The sequence below is a fragment of the Lithobates pipiens genome, unplaced genomic scaffold, assembly GCF_037356315.1.
Source record: "Lithobates pipiens isolate NorthernLeopardFrog02 unplaced genomic scaffold, aLitPip1_a1.2 Scaffold_13, whole genome shotgun sequence".
Lineage (NCBI taxonomy): Eukaryota > Metazoa > Chordata > Amphibia > Anura > Ranidae > Lithobates > Lithobates pipiens.
The window spans coordinates 6,421,178-6,440,333 of record NW_027507718.1 but is presented as its reverse complement, the minus strand read 5'-3'; the positions used below and the strand labels follow the sequence as shown (position 1 = coordinate 6,440,333).

Below are 19,156 nucleotides of genomic sequence, written 5' to 3'. Positions count from 1 at the left end.
ACCCTGCATTTATGTTTTTAGTCACACAAGCAGACATACAAGATTCAGAGAAGCTATGTATAGGTTTTTGTAATATTCTATATCCGGCAACATCTCAACATGGTAGAACAGTGGCACTTCTATATACAACGTAATAACGACCAGATTAGTCCCAGTCATTTCACAGATATAAACCCCTTTATAGTATCTATAGACCATGTGCAATAACCTAGCATCTGTATTGACCTTGGAAAAATCTGTAATTTCTCTACTTTATATGTAAGGAGAGCATACAATATCATAGCAGGATCAACCACATTGCAGTAAGCTGAAAGATACTAAAGAAAGTTGAGCGAGACCTGGGGCCACCGCTGATCAAGATTTGTAATGGTAGGGGTAAAATATTTGGGCCTATTTACAATGATCTACGGAGTATACGTGGACATAAGTTGCAATGGATCACTTTCTCCGTTTCTTTTGTGAAAACAGGAAACTTCTCCACGTCTCTTTTGCACTACGTGGCCAGTCATCTAACTTCCCACTGGTTGTTCTTCAGCACAGTAATTGTGGTCATCATGTAAGCTCTGCAAATACTGTTTAGTTTTAGTAGCTACTAGACATGTGCAGAGTAAAATATTTTGTTTCGGAATTTCGTTTTTGTCCGAAAAATTAATTTATTTAGTTACTCCCGAAATTCGTTATTATTTATTTCGTTTTTCGTTCAAAAATTGCATTCGTCCGAAAATCCACATGAATTACGGTCGAATCTGTCTTTGAAGGCTTATGGTGTCTGTCGAATATATAAATAAGATTCGACGGAGCTAGTATATAGCATACTTCGTGTGAACTTTAGAACCCTATTAAAGTCTATGGGACTCCAGCGTTCAAAATCTAAAGTGCTAATTTTAAAGGCTAATATGCAAGTTACTGTCCTAAAAAGTGTTTGGGGACCTGGGTCCTGCCCATCTGACTGCATTATTTCTGTTTTCAGAAGCTATGTATATGCATTTTGGTGGTTGAGGGTGTTTTTTTAGTAATATACAGCAAGTTTTGTCAGTCACAATACCAAAGTGTGAATGGGGAGGTATAAGGACCTGCAAAGTAGCTACTAGACATGTGCATTCGTTTTCGTCCGAATGCATTTTCGTCCAAATTTTAGGTATTTTCGTTTTGACAAACAATAACAAAAGCACAGAATCCGAAAAATGAAAGATCCGACTTAAATAAATGCTTTATTTTAGTTTTCGTTGTTACAACAGTTCGATATAGAATAAGAGATTAGACATGACTCTGACAATAACAATCTGTGTCTATAGAACCTGTGGTCGAATGTGCCTAACCTTACCTCTATCAGTCCAAGATTATATAGAGAAAAATATTTGACAGAGAAAAAAGATTTGACAGAGAGAAAAGATTCTGCAAGTTACTGTCCTAAAAAGTGTTTGGGGACCCGGGTCCTGCCCCAGGGGACAGTTTTAAAAACGGACATTTTTTCGGGAGCAGTGATTTTAATAATGATTAAAGTGAAACAATAAAAGTGTAATATTCCTTTAAATTTTGTACCTGGGGGGTGTCTATAGTATGCCTGTGAAGGGGCGAATGTTTCTGGTGCTTAGAACTGTCCCTGCACAAAGTGTCATTTATGCAGGAAAAAAAGTCCTTTAAAATCATTCACAGCTATTATGAATTGTCGGTTCCGTAATACAGAGAACACTCATTGAAAGTCATTGATAAAATAAATAAATACATTTTAAAAAAAGCGTGGGGGTCCCCCAAATTCAATTACCAGGCCCTTCAGGTCTGGTATGGATATTAAGGGGAACCCTGCATCAAATTAAAAAAAAAAATTGACGTGAGGTTCCCCCTAAATATTCATACCAGACCCTTCAGGTCTGGTATGGACATTAAGGGGAACCCAGCGTCAAATTTAAAAAAAAATTGATGTGGGGTCCCCCTAAAAATCCATACCAGACCCTTTATCCGAGCACACAACCTGGCAGGCTGCAGGAAAAGAGGGGGGACGAGAGAGCGGCCCCCCTCCCTCCTGAACCGTACCAGGCCACATGCCCTCAACATTGGGAGGATGCTTTGGGGGTCTGTGACCCCTCAAAGCTCCTTGTCCCCATGTTGATATGGAGAAGGGCCTCATATCCACAACCCTGGCCGGTGGTTGTGGGGGTCTGCGGGCGGGGGGCTTATCAGAATCTGGAAGCCCCCTTTAACAAGGGGACCCCCAGATCCCGCCCCCCCTGTTTGAAATGGTAAGGGGGTACAAAAGTACCCCTACCATTTCACAAAGAAAGTGTAAAAAATAGTTAAATAAGACAAACACACTTTTGAAAAATTCCTTTATTAAAAATGAAAAAACATAAAAAAAAGATTCCAGCGGTGCTAATCCAATCTTGCTATCCAGCGATGGATGGGTGATCATCTCTCCGGCATCCAGCGATGGCTGATCTGATCCAGCGCAGCAAATCCATCCATCTTCTGTCTCCACAGAGGAGACACTGTGGGGATCCCGGCGGCCTGACGTTTGTTATATGCGGAGGGCAGGGCCATCCATCACCTGACCCTGCCCCCCTCTGACACAAGGGGAATCCCGGGCTTCCCCAGTGACGTATGGGTGACCCCGCCCCCCTCTGATGTAACGGAAACCTGCCTGTGTTACATCAGAGTGGGCGGGGTCACCCATACGTCTCGGGTAAGCCCGGGTTTCCCCTTGCGTCAGAGGGGGCGGGGGTCAGGTGACGGGTGGCCCCGCCCTCTGCATATAACAAACTCCAGGCTGCCGGGATCCCCGCAATGTCTCCTCCGTGGAGACAGAAGATGGATGGATTCGCTGCGCTGTATCAGATCAGCCATCGCTGGACGCCAGAGAGATGATCATCCATCCATCGCTGGATAGCAAGAGTGGATTACCACCGCTGGAATCTTTTTTTTAATTTTTTTTATTTTTAATAAAGGAATTTTTCAAAAGTGTGTTTGTCTTATATAACTATTTTTTACACTTTCTTTCTACATTTCAAATGGGGGGGTGGTATCTGGGGGCCCCCTTGTTAAAAGGGGGTTCCAGATTCTGATAAGCCCCCCGCCCGCAGACCCCCACAACCACCGCTCAGGGTTGTGGGGATGAGGCCCTTCTCCACATCAACATGGGGACAAGGTGCTTTGAGGGGTCACAGACCCCCAAAGTATCCTCCCAATGTTGAGGGCATGTGGCCTGGTATGGTTCAGGAGGAAGGGGGGCCGCTCTCTCGTCCCCCCCCTCTTTTCCTGCGGCCTGCCAGGTTGCGTGCTCAGATAAAGGGTCTGGTATGGATTTTTAGGGGGGCCCCCACGTCAATTTTTTTTTATTTGACGCAGGGTTCCCCTTAATATCCATTACAGACCTGAAGGGCCTGGTAATTGAATTTGGGGGACCCCCACGCTTTTTTTTTTTTTTTATCAATGACTTTCAATGAGTGTTCTCTGTATTACGGAGCCGACAATTCATAATAGCTGCGAGTGATTTTAAAGGACTTTTTTTCCTGCATAAATGACACTTTGTGCAGGGACAGTTCTAAGCATGGGAAACATGCGCCCCTTCACAGGCATACTATAGACACCCCCCCATGTACGAAATTTAAAGGAATATTACACTTTTATTGTTTCACTTTAATCATTATAAAAATCACTGCTCCCGAAAAAACGTCCGTTTTTAAAACTTTTTTTTGCATTGATACATGTCCCCTGGGGCAGGACCCGGGTCCCCAAACACTTTTTAGGACAGTTACTTGCAGAATCTTTTCTCTCTGTCAAATCTTTTTTCTCTGTCAAATATTTTCTCTATATAATCTTGGACTGATAGAGGTAAGGTTAGGCACATTCGACCACAGGTTCTATAGACACAGATTGTTATTGTCAGAGTCACGTCGAAACTCCTATTCTATATCGAACTGTTGTAACAACGAAAACTAAAATAAAGCATTTATTTATGTTGGATCTTTCATTTTTCGGATTCTGTGCTTTTGTTATTGTTTGTCAAAACGAAAATACCTGAAATTCGGACGAAAATGCATTCGGACTAAAACGAATGCACATGTCTAGTAGCTACTTTGCAGGTCCTTATACCTCCCCATTCACACTTTGGTATTGTGACTGACAAAACTTGCTGTATATTACTAAAAAAAACACCCTCAACCACAAAAATGCATCTACATAGCTTCTGAAAACAGAAATAATGCAGTCAGATCCCCCCCTTCTCTAGAAAGGCATGAATCCCACAAAAATGGACATGTAACACATCAATGGAAAGGCAAAACTCATAATAAAAAAAGCAATTAGGAACATCTTAGAAAACAATTCCATTTGTTTAAATGTGGAGGAATAGAGCTCGAGAATATTTTTTGGCCTGCTTGGAGTTCTGTTTTGAATTCCTTACCAAAGTAGCATGTGCAAGGCAGCCATATGTCTCACTTCCTTGGGTAACATGATTCAGAGATTCCTTTACAAAGTCCATTGAAGATTTTGTTATGATATTTGTTGATGTGTTTTTCGTCATTGGCGTTGAAACACCATATGGCGTAACTGCCTGAAAAACAAAAGCAAATAAAGTTTAAATGAGGTTAAAGCTGAGCTTTAGGCAGCTATAAAATGACAACTTAATGTATTAATTCATTCGGACTGAACACTGATTGCCGCGGTTTTCGTCCAAACACTGAATGTTTACAGCATTTAAGGCATTTAGCATCGACAAACATGACTGCTTTGACATGTCAATGGCTCCTAAGGAAGCAGCAGATACCTGCACCTGTTGCTTCCTTACCAACCACTAACATCACTGTCCATTCACTTCACACGAGAATCCCCAGCCACCTAAGCAAATGAGCAGAAAATGGAGTTGGTTACATTATTGCCTAAATATGGCCACATGGCCATGTCACCACTATGAGTGAAAGGACAGAGCCTCTTACTGACGTCATTCCGTACCAGGAAGTGAATGTCTATGCCGGTTTGGTGATTATTTATACATGCACATGTCTTTTAAAGGGTAAGTTCACCTTTACAGAAACTCTGTGAGGTGAACTTAAACTGGACCCCCACCCTGGTCCCACTATACAGAAGTCCTGCATTCACCAGCTGTGACACATTTGGTTGACCCTTCACCGGTCCAGGGATTTGAAATTCCCACAGCTTAATCTCCTAAATGTACCTCCTAAAGGTGCGTATAGGAGGCATTCTAATTCACATGGACGGCGCCAACCAGTCAGGACCCACCTAGCCTGTCCTGTCAGCGCTGGAGAAGAGGAGAGAAAGCCGCAGAGATTTCAAATTCCTGAAGCGGTATAATGGCGACGCAATGTCTCACAGCAGGTGATTGCGGAACTCAGGTACAGTGGGACTGGGGCGATGGGGAGGGGGTCCAGTGTAAGTTCACCTTACAGATTTTTTGGAAGGTGAACTTACACTTTAACTTTGTGTAAGTGTATTTCGTTATTCTATAAAGCATTTTACTTGACATGTACACTATGGGAAGATGTTATCATCTTGCTTTACATGAACCACTATGCTGAGAATCTGAGAATTGGGTTATGAGTATCGAATTGACAGTGTCCTTGGTTTCCATTGCAGCTGTTTGGAAGATTACTTTGTTTTCCAAGGAGATTATACAAGGTTTTGTGACTACCCTTGAATCAAGGTGGTCATGGAAAGCTGGTAAACGTGTACCACGTTATCACTTTGGGTGATGGTGTCTGGTGGTGGTACTTTACGATAACAGGAAAAAACAATTTTTCACTTGTCATTACACCCTGGATGGGACTCTTGATATGAAATTATTTGTTATCTCACAATTTATGTATTATGAAATGTTTAATTCCATTCATTTACTTTGAACACGTATAATATTTGCTAATGTTTAGCACAACACATTTTAATTTGAAAGTATATACATAGGAAGGGATATGTTCTTTTTTTTTCATACAAGTCACATGTCACTGCTATCCCAGCTGTGAATTGTTGCTAAGGAAGCATCACCCTACATCACCCAGCACAATCACTTAAGAATCCTCAGTCACGTAAGCAAGTGGTTGTGAATGGAGCATTATAGCATTGCCTAAATATGGCCTAAATATGGCCACGTTGCAATAACATTCCCAGAAGCTAATAAGGTGCAGAAAAGAGCTGTGTTACTGAGTGTTATTGGATCTAAGACTTTTGATATTGTCCGCTCACTGATATGTCCTGCTAAACCAAAAGACTGACTATATGAGGAAATACTGGCCCTGTTAAAAAATGCAAGCTATATGAAGAGTGCAATTTAAGTGCTGGTTTAGAATCCTTGCTAAGGGACAGGCTAGTGTGGGGAGTACAAGATGAAGCACTGCATAGGAGACTTCTAGGCAAACAGAACATAACTTTTATTACTGCACAAGAGGAAGCGCTGCTTACCTTAATTCTAAAGAAATTTTAATATATTTACAATGCTTTCCCCTACTGGATGCAGTATAACACACTACTACATAACAATTCCAATACTTCTCTTTTAATTACCCAACATCTCCTCTTTCCTGCTGTCTGACCCACATGACAATTAGGCCTCATTCACATGAAGCATATGCGTCCATGCCCAGTGTGATGGCCGTGTACTGCGTGGGGATACATGGAGTTCTGTGCATCCCTGGGCAGGCAGTCTAGCCAAAGTCAATTAGGACGGAGCAGCTACATGGACATAGTCAAGTGTCGAAATTTGAATTGGCGCAGCTGTGTATGGAAACCAATCAGCTCATAGCTTTAATTTTTAAAGCTGAAGATAGAAGCTGATTGGTTGCCATGCACAGCTGTTCCAGATTCTGATTGCACCAGCTTTTTAATACATACCGGAGCACCTTCTCGATCCAGGGATGTCCACTAGAGGCTTGGCTGTCCGACGACTCGCACTCCTGATTGGCTTTTGGCAGCAGCAGGAGCCATTGGCTCACACTGCTGTTGATAAGAGCCAGTGAGCAAATCAGAAGACAGAGGGGGTGGAATCGAGCCATGGCTCCGTGTGTAGAAAGACACACAGAGCTGTAGCTCGGGAGCGTGCCTGCTTGGGTGTCCCCATAGCAAGCTGCTTGCTGTGGGGGCACTCAGAAAGAGGGAGGGGCCAGGGGTGCCGGCGAAGGACCCAAAAAGAGGAGGATCCAAGCTGCTCTGTGCAAAACAATTGTAATTACAATTCTTGATATAATATTCCACAGCAAAGCCCGTTCCAGCGTCCACCAAGAGTAACAGTGAGGGCTTACAGTGTTCTGGTACCACCAACATCTAAGGCCCAAATTTCTGCAGTGTATGCAGGACAGGCCAGTAGCTCAATTGCATACTGTGCAAGCTCAGGCCAGTGATCCATCCTGATGACCCAGTAACCCAGAGGACTTTCGGTTGGAAAGGTTTGCAAGTCTGATCTTGCCCCTAGGTATTCCTGCACCCTCTAATTCAGACGCTGGCGATGGTTGCTGGAACCGATCAGACCTTGGGGCTGTAGACTAAGAAAAAGGTCTGAACGCATCTGTCAGATGGCTACCTTCTCCACTGCTCCTTCTGTGACTGACCGAAGCCTCAGCAACACGTTGTCCAGGACCAGGAATTTGTAACCTCCCAGGTGCTGGAAACGCATTGCACAAACCTTTCTGCAAGGCCTCCCGAAGATGTTTCATCCTCTGCGATGGCTGGATAAATTCCACAATCTTACCCTTGTAACGTGGATCAAGGAGGGTTGCCAGCCAGTACTGATCCTTCTCCTTGATACCAAGAATCTGAGGGTCCTTTTGCAGGCTTTGCAGGATCAGATAGGCCATGGGTCACTAAGAACAACCTGATCCGCAGCCACATCCTCCCAGCCACGTACAAGTCCATGGGTTTCTGGGGTCTGTAAACGATCCCTTGAAGACTGCTGCTGATGCTGAGTGCTAGGCTCCACCTCCATGCTGACACAATCCTCCTCCTCCTCCTCTGTGATCGGCAGGCCCACAGGAACACGGTCTGGATAAAGGGGGCCTTGAGTGGTAAGGAAGTCCTCCTCTTCCTCCCTCTGTTCTGCCTCAAGTGCCCTGTCCATTATTCCACCATTGCTCCAACAGGTAGACAAAAGGGACAGTATCACTGATGCATGTACTGTCACTGCTCACCATCCTCGTGGCCTCCTCAAACGGTGAAAGGACAGTGCATGCATTCTTGATCATGAGCCACTGGCGTAGCGAAGAAAAGCCAAGTTCCCCTGACCCTGTCCTGGTGTCATAGTTGCACAGGTACTCATTGATGGCCCTCTGCTGCATGTGCAGCAGCTGCAGCATGGCCAACGTTGAGTTACATTTGGTGGGCATGTCACAAATTAGGTGGTTCTTGGGCAGGTTGCATTCCTCTTGGAGGTCAGCCAGCCGAGCACTGGCCTTATATGACCGGTGGAAATGCACACAGACTCTCTTGGCCTGCCTCAGGAGATTCTGTAAGCCAGAGTACCTGCACAAGAACTGCTGAACCACCAAATTAAGGACGTGAGCCAAACAGTGAACATTGGTGAAGGGTCCCTGTCAGAGGGCAGAGAGGAGGTTGGTGCCATTGTCGCAAATCCCCATTCCTGCCTGAAGCTGGCATGGCATCAACCACCTCTGAGCCTGCCCCTTCAGAGCTGACAGAATCTCTGCCCCAGAGTAGTTCCTGTCCCCTAAGCCCACCAGCTCAATCTCCGCATGGCATCTTTTTGCCTGAGTGCTTGCATAGCCCCTTGAACGCCTACGGAGCACCGCTGGTTCCGAGGACAAAGCACTGGAAGAGGCCATGGATGAAGAAGAAGAGGATGGGTGGAGGAGAGAGGTGTGTCACAACCAGTAGCATTTTGGAGGTGTGGTGGCGAAACAACCTCCAACACTACTGCACCTTGTCCTGCATCCTTCCCAGCTGCCAGAAAAGTGACCCAATGGGCCGTGAAAGATAGGTAACATCCCTGTCCATGCCCGCTGGACCATGAGTCAGCGATAATATGCACCTTACCGCTGACCGCCCTGTCCAGCGAGGCATGGACATTGCCTTCCACATGACGGTAGAGAGCGGGAACCTGCCACTGAGGTACCACACATTCCATAAATTCTTGAAAGGGGGCAGAGTCTACCAGCTGAAAAGGCAGCAGTTGGAGTGCTAGCAATTTAGCCAAGCTAGCATTCAGCTGCTGGGTATGGGGATGGCTGGGACCGAATTTTCTTTCGCCGGTTTAGCAACTGGGTTATGGAAATTTGCCTGCTACAATCGGACGTAGGTGTAGCGATAGCAGATTGCCCGCAAGTACTTGGCACATCTAATTCTACACCTTCATTCCTCTCAGTGCAGGTTTCTGAGAGAACTGAAGGTATAGTGGGGTTGGCTATCCCAGCTGATGAGGAGCTAGGTGAGGTCCGCCTTGCTCTTTGGTGTGGGTCTTTTAAGTACGCTTGCCAACGGACTGCATTGGAGTTCGACATATGTGTGGTCAAGCATGTGGTGCCCAAGTGACTGCTGTTTTGGCCATGCTTGATATGCTTCAGACATATGTTGCAAACAACAACAATGCAATCTGCTGCACACGTCTCAAAAAAGGCCCACATCAAAGAACATTTGGAAAAACGTGTGGAGCTCTGCGGTGTGATGCAGTTGGTTGGCAGCCCTTAATCTAGCCCCTGGAGGGCATCCTGCCTTGTTGGAGATGTGCCTCCTCATCCTCCTCCTCCTCATCTCTCCTATCAGGCACCCACATAGAGTCAGCGACCTCATCATCCCCTCCCTACTTGTCAATGGAGCAAATCTGGCAGTATGCTGCAGCTGGGGGAACATGACTGCCAGTTTGTTGTCCTTCTTGGGCACCCCCTCTCTCTGGACTCACGTTACTGCCTTCCTCAATCTGGGTACCATCATCGGAGCCTTCAAAATGCTGTGCATCCTCCTGCAGCATGTACCCAACTCTGTGGCCGAACAGTTTGGTGGACTCCTCAGGGCATGCAGGTGGGGCTAGAGAAGGAGTGACTGATGACATTGAGCCGATGGAAGAGGTCACTTTGGCAGCTGCATTGGCAGCCAAAGTACTCTGAGCCTAGGTGACAGAGGATGAGAAGGATGAGGACAGCTTGGTCATCCACTCTACCAACTCTTCTGCATGTTGTGGCTCAACATGGCTAGCTACCGAAAAAAAGGACAAGTGTGCCCAACGGCCACATGCTGAGGATGCACCATGTCCATGGCCAGCAATGTTGGCTGTAGACACAGAGCCTGCTTGCCCTCTTTTAGTGGCCTGTGAGCATCTGCTTCTCCTTGGTGGACTTCCAGACATACTTTATTTGATTTGTTTGTAATGTATTTGAATAGCTACACCAGGAATGGCCTGCAGTGAGATGTAGCTGTACAAAGCTGGGAGATATATATATATATATATATATATATATATATATATATATATATATATATATATATATATATATATATATATATAAACACTGATTCTGAATATGCTGCAGCTAACTATTTCAACTGCCTGCCTGTAGTATATTAGGAAGAGAACAACATGAACCATGAACGTCTGCAGTGAAATCTAACTGCACAGGATACAGTACTCAATATATACTGCAGCTAACTGAATGAACTGCCTGCCTGTAGTATATTAGGAAGAGAACAACAGGAACGGTCTGCAGTGAGATCTAGCTAAACTGGATCAACTGCCTGCCTGAAGTATATTACAAATAGTACAGCAGGAACGGTCTGCAGTGAGATCTAGCTAAACTGGATCAACTGCCTGCCTGAAGTAGATTAGAAACAGTACAGCATGAACTATAACTGAATAAAGTGCCTGCTCAAAGTAAATGAGATGACACACTCTCTCTCTATCTCTCTATAATGCCAGCAACACACTACACAGGGCTGACGTGCAGGCAGCCTTATATAGTGTGGGGCATGTACATCAGCCAGTAATCCACTGAATCCACTGCGATGACGCAGTGCATTATGGATCGTGATGCGCCGCTGGAATTTGGCGCGAACGGCCCATAATATTCGATCTTCGGCGAACAATCGAACAGACAAAGTTCGAGTCGAACTTATGTTCGACTCAAACTTCAAGCTCATCCCTACTCCCCACCACTGTGCCCTCACACCAACCCATCCTCCCAATTGCCAATCATTCTCCCCCTGAATCACACCTGCCCAGCAAACCCTACTCTCACTTCATGTGCCTGATCCTCATCGCCCTCCCTGCCCTCACCACTTCTCCCACATGTTCCCACTTCACTCATCACTGCACCTTTACCCAGGGCTCAAGCCCTTCGGGAATGCATGGGAACAGAGTTCCTGTACTTTTTCCACAACAGGAACTCAGTTCCCGTTAGCAGCCGTGTCCTGCAAGACTTTGAAGTATGCGAGCTGTGTGGCTGGTGCTACACCAGCAGCTGCCAACACAGCTCGCAATAGAAAGTGCCGCACACCTGACCATTCAGGCATTGCCAGTAGGGGGCCACATGACAGCTTCTGCTTCGATCTACCTGTCAATCACAGCTAGCCGATGGGCAGATCAGGTCCCTGCTGCTAAGAGATTGTATTTAGTCCGACCTCTCGTGATGCGCTCCTCCCGCCGGCCCCTCCTGATTTTCTGTCTCCTCATTCCCCCCCCCCCCCCCCCGTCTCCTGAATACTTGCTCTGTGTCCCGCTGGATCCCCCCCTCCTCTATCTTCAGTGCGATATGATGAGAGAACCAGAGGAGGAGTACAGCTATTCTGCTCACAGGACATGCAGGGAGAGAGGTGAGCTGAGGGAGGAACATCAGTCTGGGGTGGTAAGCTGAGCACAATACCTGGCAAAATGTAATGCCAGGAGGGAAGTTTATGTCGAAATATGTGAAGGGTTGGAATAGCAACGAGTGTGTGTTGGAGCCCTGCAGAGTTTGCAGCCCCCCACACTAACATACATCTCCTAAGCAGGAACACATCACTATCTCCCCAAGCATTCTGTCCAGATAATGTGCAGTACATTTATGACCTTTCCGTTTAACCCTGTGTTATCCAAACTCTGTTCAATGAAAAGTGTAAACTCACCACATAAACACTCTATATACAAAATAAAATTCCCCAATAAAGATCAGAACATGATGTTCACATTTGCATGGAAGCACAACTGAATGAATGCTGATTATTCAGAGAATTACCGTATTTATGTTTATTGAGGATTTTTTTTATTTTTATGTACTAACAGTTAAGCTTCATACACACAATACGAAAATTGGATGAAAAATACCACTTTTGAAGCGTTTGTGCATATGAGCGTATCATTTTTTTTTGGGTGGGGAAGGGGATCTTGGGTGGGAGTTCCCACACTTTTTTCCCCAGGACTTGACCCCTGCCTTTACCTGCCTCTATCCTTGCTGACACTGCATTGAAGCATGCCTCACTGCAACTGCAAAAATGCAAACTTCTGCGCTCTCCACTAATGTTGTGACACACCCTTTCGTATTAAGCCTGTTCATGAAATGGGCACACTTTTGCTATCATTTATTGCTTTACAAATTAGTCTTGTTGATTCAGAGAAATGCATAGAGGAACTCAGGAGACTCACAGAACCACAGAATACAGTGGTGTGAAAATCACTTTTTCACACAGGGCCATGATGGTTTGGATTTTTTTTCACCTTTAATAATAAACACCTTCATTTACAAATTGCATTTTGTGTTTACTTGTGTTGTCCTTGACTATTGTTTAAATTGGTTTGATGTTCCGAAACACTTAAGTGTGACAAACATGCAAAGGAACAGGAAATGAGGAAGGGGGCAAACACTTTTTCACACCACTGTATATAGATTATCAGTTTTACATAAATAAAACCTGTATATTACTTAGCAGGGGATTTCTTTAAAGAGGAGCTCCGCCCCCCAGCAAAAAATGCTGCTGACTTTTAATATTAGGACAGTTACCTGTACTGGAATCCATTGATGTCCGCACCCCAGCTGATGTTTCCATCGGCTCTCGGGTGCTGCCATCGCCATTCGTAGTAGGGGAACTCTGCAGTGAAACCTTTCGGCTTCACAGCCATTTCCTTACTGTGCCTGCGCGAAGCGCCCTGCACTTTTTGAATGGCCCAGCGGCGGGAGTAGGAAGAGGGGGCTGAACTTCCGAGTGATCTCTCCATGGCAAGATCTCTCAGAAGTGGGGATGGGTACCTGTCAAAAACAGGTACTCGTTCACCCTTCCCCCCCCAAAAGGTGCCAAATGTGGCACTAAAGGGGGGAGGAGGTTGATAAGCGGAGCTTCCACTTTTGGGTGGAACTCCACTTTAAGTAATATTTTATTGTATAATAAGATTGTACAAAATCTGGGTACCTGTATAATGATTCCTTTGGATTTATACTCAGCTTGTAGAGCTTTGGAAACACTTACCTGTACTGGAATCCAGCGATGTTGGCACCCCAGCTGATGTTTCCATCGGCTCTCGGGTGCTGCCACGCCAATTCGTAGTAGGGGAACTCTGCAGTGAAGCCTTTCGGCTTCACAGCCATTTGCCTACTGTGCCTGCATGAAGCGCGCTGCACTTTTTGAATGGCCCGGCAACGGGGGGAAGGAGAAGGGGGCTGAACTTCCGAGTGATCTCTCCATGGCGAGATTTTTCGGAAGTGGGGATAGGTACCTGTCAAAAACAGTTACCTGTTCACCCTTCCCCCAAAAGGTGCCAAATGTGGCACCAAAGGGGGGGAAGGAGGTTGATAAGCGGAGCTTCCAAATTGTTTTTTATCAGAACCAGAACCTGGTATTTTTATATCTGGCCCTGATCAAATTATTGAATATAAAGCATGCACGTGCTGAAGTAACCACTCTGACACCTTTGATCCAGTGTGAAAATTACTTTCTGATTTATTTCCTCTTTTTCCTTGCAATTTATTTAACACTGGCTAGACATAAAAAAATTAAAAAACAAGGCGAGATGTATGCAAAACATATTATTGCGACATATTACTGTAACAAATGTATGTATATATGTATGCTTTTAGCGGATTTAGAAAGTTTAGGAATAACCATCCTCATAATTTTAGTGACTTTGGCTGTCATGGCCTGCTGTATTCTCCTCTGTCTTAAAAAGTGTGTAGAAAAAGCTGTTGACCAAGCCACTCCCACGTTTGTGAACCAGGAAATACCAGATGAAGATTATGAAATGCACTCCATTACAAACACTCCCTCCCCGAGATGTAACACCATAGGGTTATAAGGACAGACAGCACCTGACTGTCCTTCTCCAGGCTGTATCGAGAGGGATAGTGTGTTAGTCACTGCCTTTCTCTAAATGCAGTCCGAAAAGAGTTGCTGATGAGAATGGGCAAGGTATAGTAGGATTTTAGTGTGAGGGACAGATTTAAAATAGACATTTTAAGGGGGGGAACTGTAATGGATGTTACTAAGGTATCACATAAAGTTGTCATATAAGGTATTAGGTAGAATGCTATAATGCCTATTTCAATATGTAATATTATGTCATTGCATAGCTTTCTATCCTTAACTCTACTTCAGATAACTGCTAGCTCCCCCCCCCCCCCCCCCACCCACTATCTTGAAGCCGAACCGCAGAGAATTATAAAACTATTGTGCCTCTTTTCTGAGAACTGCACCCAAGACAGACATGACATCAATATCCAACGCCTCGAAGAAGAAGTTACCAAAATACCCAATATAGCTATGATTAATTACTAAACTTGCTAAATCAGCTAAAAGCATACATACATACATACATTTGTTACAGTAATAACCTTGCTTGTTTTTTTATGTCTAGCTGGTATTATATAAATTGCAATGAAAAAGAGGAAATAAATCAGAAAGTAATTTTCAAACTGGATCAAAGGTGTCAGAGTGGTTACTTCAGTGCGTGCACACTTTATATTCAATAATTTGATCAGAGGCAGATATAAAAATACCAGACCTTGGTTCTGGTTCTGATCCAAAACAAAGTAATTTTCACACTGGACCAAAGGTGTCAGAATGGTTACTTCAGCGCATGCACGCTTTATATTCAATAATTTGATCAAGGGCAGATATAAAAATACCAGACATGGGTTATGGTTCTGATCCAAAACAAAGACATTTTCACACTGGACGAAAAGTGTCAGAGTGGTTACTTCAGCGCGTACATGCTTTATATTCAATAATTTGATCAGGGGCAGGTATAAAAATACCAGACCTTGGTTCTGGTTCTGATCCAAAACAAAGTAATATTTTACTGTATAATAAGATTGGACAAAATCTGGGTACCTGTATAATGATTCCTTTGGATTTATACTCAGCTTGTAGAGCTTTAGAAAATGTTGTTAAAAATGCCTGTTGAGAAAATAAAAAGTTAGATGCTGATAAATAATTATACGAATGACAGATTAATTTAATTTTTAGTATATATAAACATAAGTATTAGTAGCCAAGGAGTTTCAGATGGACATACATTTTATGTAGCGCTACCTCAAAGGGGTGGCTGCTAATTGCCCAAATTATTTTCTCAGTAGATTGCCCCGCAGCCAGGCACGCATGATCACAGTCACTCTTTAGCTCAATAACAAATCTACGAGTGTTCTCTTTGTTGTTTTTATATTTGGAGTAACTAGGATAGGGTTGAGGGAATTGAGTACAATACTCCAAAAAGAGAACTTTGTACAGATTGATCTAAATAATAGTGATCATGTTGCGCTGTCAACTATCAAAAATAAATAAATTGATATGAATATATAATGAGTTCTATAAGAAGAATAAATAGTGTAATACTATAAATGACACAATGGTGCACATAAAATAGATGCTCATAAAATAAAACAAGCAGACAAATGAATATTCGTTAACTTTGCTTATCAGTGTTTGTGGCAGTTACTATTCACTATTATATTTAAAGTGAAAGCGCAGGAGTGCCAATTTTTCTATATGTACAGATTGAGGACAGTAAACTCCAGTCCTTTCTGAAAAGCTGAAGCAGAAGTCCTTGCACTAGCAAACTGTATACTTTGTCTGTGGAACTTGTTTGGCTTTGTAGTAATAGCAGTTAAAAGCAGGCTTATTTGTTTAGAACAACCAGAGCAGAGTCCCTTCACAAAAGAACTAGATAGACTAAGCTCTTTAGGACACCAGCAGATATTCTCTTTGGTCAAATACACAGCTCACTCTCTAGCACAGTGGTCTCCAAACTGCAGCCTGGGGGCCAGATGCAGCCCTTTGCTTGCATTTATCCAGCCCATTGAGGCCATAATTCCCCCAATTGACACCAATGAAGGGGCACAATTCCTCCCACTAATACCAATGATGAGGCACAATTTCTTCCAGTGACACTGACAAAGGGGCCCAATAACACCCAATGACAGGGAACTATTCCTCCATATGAGACCAACAATGTGGCCCAATGACACCAAATGATGGGGTACTATTCCTCCGAATGAGACCAACAATGTGGCTCAATGACACCAATGATGGGGAACAATTTCTCTGAATGACATAAACAATGGGGCCCAATGACACCAATAATGGTGCACAATTCCTCTCAATGACACCAACAATGGGGTACAATTGCTCCCACCATCAACAATGATGAGGCACAATTACTCCCACTGAAGCAAGCAATGGGACATTATTTTCTCCCCACTGATGTTGGGACCTTTTCTACTCCCAATGGCCACAGTCTGCCCCCCCCCCCCCCCCAAAGTCTGAAGGAAAGTAAACTGGCCCTTTGTTTAGAAAGTTTGTAGAACCCTGCTCTAGCACAAGACAGGTGGCAGCAGCCTAAAAGTCCCTAAGATCTATCACACCAGTCTGTAGTCACAAAATGTCCAGGGGAAGTTGGTTGTCTTCTTCCAACATCTATGTAACAGCTTTCTCCAGTGATACCAGATTAGATCTTCAGCATACAGTTCCTCAGTCAGCTCTCTGTAGATTCAGCATCCAGTCCCTCAGGTTGCTCACCTGAGGCCTAATGAACAGCAAGCACATGGCAGCGCTGCACTGGAGGACAACAAGCCCTCCAGGCTGGACTTCCCCTCTGCAGGCCCTCTACAGCTCTGTGTCTCCGAGTATTCTCAGGCCTGGTTCACACTGGTCTGACATAAAAGTCGCATAACTTCAGATCTTCGGATCCAACTTCCAGGCGTTTTTAATGAACAGGATCTGATTTTACCCCTACCCATTCACCCAAAAAAAACTGTGTAGTGTAATAAAAACATAAGAAGGTTTTTTACAAGTCCTTTATTAAAAATGACTAATGTCCCCAGTGGGAAATGTAGGTCTTTATTTAGGACTCAGCAGCAAGTCTGCATTTTTATGCAGCGTAATATGCAACAATTCATGTTAACACCGGTCACTACACACTGTTTGCATAAAGTTAAATGAAATGCCATTTCAATATATTATAAAAAATTGAAAAACAATAACATCGTATCACACCACCCCTATACGATGCACATGAGCGTATACTTTATATGGAACTTACTGTGCACTCACTGGTATCAAATGTCCATTAGCGTTTTGCTTTTAAGTCATGTTTACTCTTTATATTTTAACTTGGCATTAGACATGCACAGCAGACATTTGTGCCTGAGGTGCTTTATTTTGCCCACTTGCTTTTTCTATTATTCATTGAATCAGGCCACCCATCATAAGGGTGGAAGAAAATTTTGCCTAAGGCCGCGTACACACGGGCGGATTGTCTGCCCAACTAAGTTCGTCAGACAATCCGACAGACAGTCCGTTCAACTTTTGAATGAACGGACTTGACCACACACGATGAACAGACAGTCCGCTGAAAGCTTGCGCGATGACGTATACAGCACGTACGACGGGACTAGAAATACGACGTCCAATACACTGCAATGCAACCTTCGGCCGTGTAAATCCTTTCTGAGCATGTGCCATACTTAGTCCGTCCAACTTGCCTACACACGAGCGGACTGTCCGCTGAAACCAAGTTTGGACGGTCAAAACCAAGTTTGGACGGACAAAATTACGGAAATTCCGAAAGACTTAGTCCGTCAGACTGTCCGCTGAAAAAGTCCACTGAAGCCCACACACGAGCGGATTGTCCGCTGAAACACGGTTCAGCGGACTAAGTTGGGCAGACAATCCGCCCGTGTGTACGCGGCCTAAGGTTTCAATCACAGAAGCCATTCAACCTTCTAGATCTCTTCTAGAACACCTGTAGATGCCTGCTGCCTATGCCTAGTGACATTTTAGAATATTTAAATTGAATGCAAGTTCAGCAATATATACTTACCTTGGAGGCAGAATAGAGTGCATAAAGTGGACAAGGAAATGTACCAAACGCAGAAGAAATATTCAACACAAGACCTTTTTTTCTGAAAAGAAAAATTCAATTCAGTTTTGTTTTTGAACATGTTTCTACGTGGTTATTGCTTTCATATTAATGCAAGTGAAATTGTAGTAAATGGGGGAAAAAAACACTTTCTTTGTATTTTTCAAGAAAGTAGTACAAATTGAAAAACAAATTCCATTAATTCCTATGTTCTTAGAAGGTTTGTTACTGTACCTGAAATTGAGTATGAAAATTAAAATAGTGATGACACAGGCAGGTTATCTGCCCTGGGCCTATTAAGATGGAGGACTTCAACAGGCAAGTAGGTAGTCCAGTAGAATAGGTTATATTCTTGTTAACTATTACACAAAAAAAAGCCAAGAGACCCTTAAAAATACAGAACATTTTACTGGCTTACTTTGCACTGTGGCGCACATTTAACGTTTCATTCAGGATCTCACTGCTGATAAAGTTATTGCTTACTAGTATGAGTCCTGGGTCCCATATTAAGATCCTAAATGAATTTTTAGCTGTTTTAGCTTAGTAAGGAGTTGGGATACGTCAGAACCTCTGTTGATTTTTCACTCTTATTAGGGTGATTTATCTTTGCTTTTTGTTCCAGATGTTGCTGGCATAGAAGAAGTCCCCACTGTTCTGATGACAGCTGTAAAAGTTTGGCTTTCCTGGCACTTTTCTCCCAGTAACAGTGGTCATCAATTTAAGAAGTGAGGGTACATTTTCTCAGCATGGACACAAGTAGCAATAAAACAAATGTTGTTATCCTTTACCACTCTATCTAAAAATATTTTGGCCAAAGTCCAATTTAGATTTGTCACAGACACACCAATGACAATGGGAGCTGATGGCAGAGGGTAAAGTTAATAGCGGGGAAAA

At 43.8% G+C, this 19,156-nt stretch overlaps 1 protein-coding gene across 1 annotated transcript in view; it reads right to left on the bottom strand.

Annotated features, from left to right (window-relative positions):
- Nucleotides 1–19,156, bottom strand: part of HSD17B3 (hydroxysteroid 17-beta dehydrogenase 3) — a 149,591-nt gene that overhangs the window by 14,282 nt on the left and 116,153 nt on the right. Inside the window, exons 8-10 of the mRNA XM_077474804.1 lie at nt 18,224–18,305; nt 15,238–15,303; nt 4,400–4,549 (exon numbers count right to left, since the gene is read on the bottom strand). Of these exons, the coding sequence (XP_077330930.1) occupies nt 4,400–4,549; nt 15,238–15,303; nt 18,224–18,305 (298 nt within the window). The remainder of the gene's footprint in view (nt 1–4,399; nt 4,550–15,237; nt 15,304–18,223; nt 18,306–19,156) is intronic.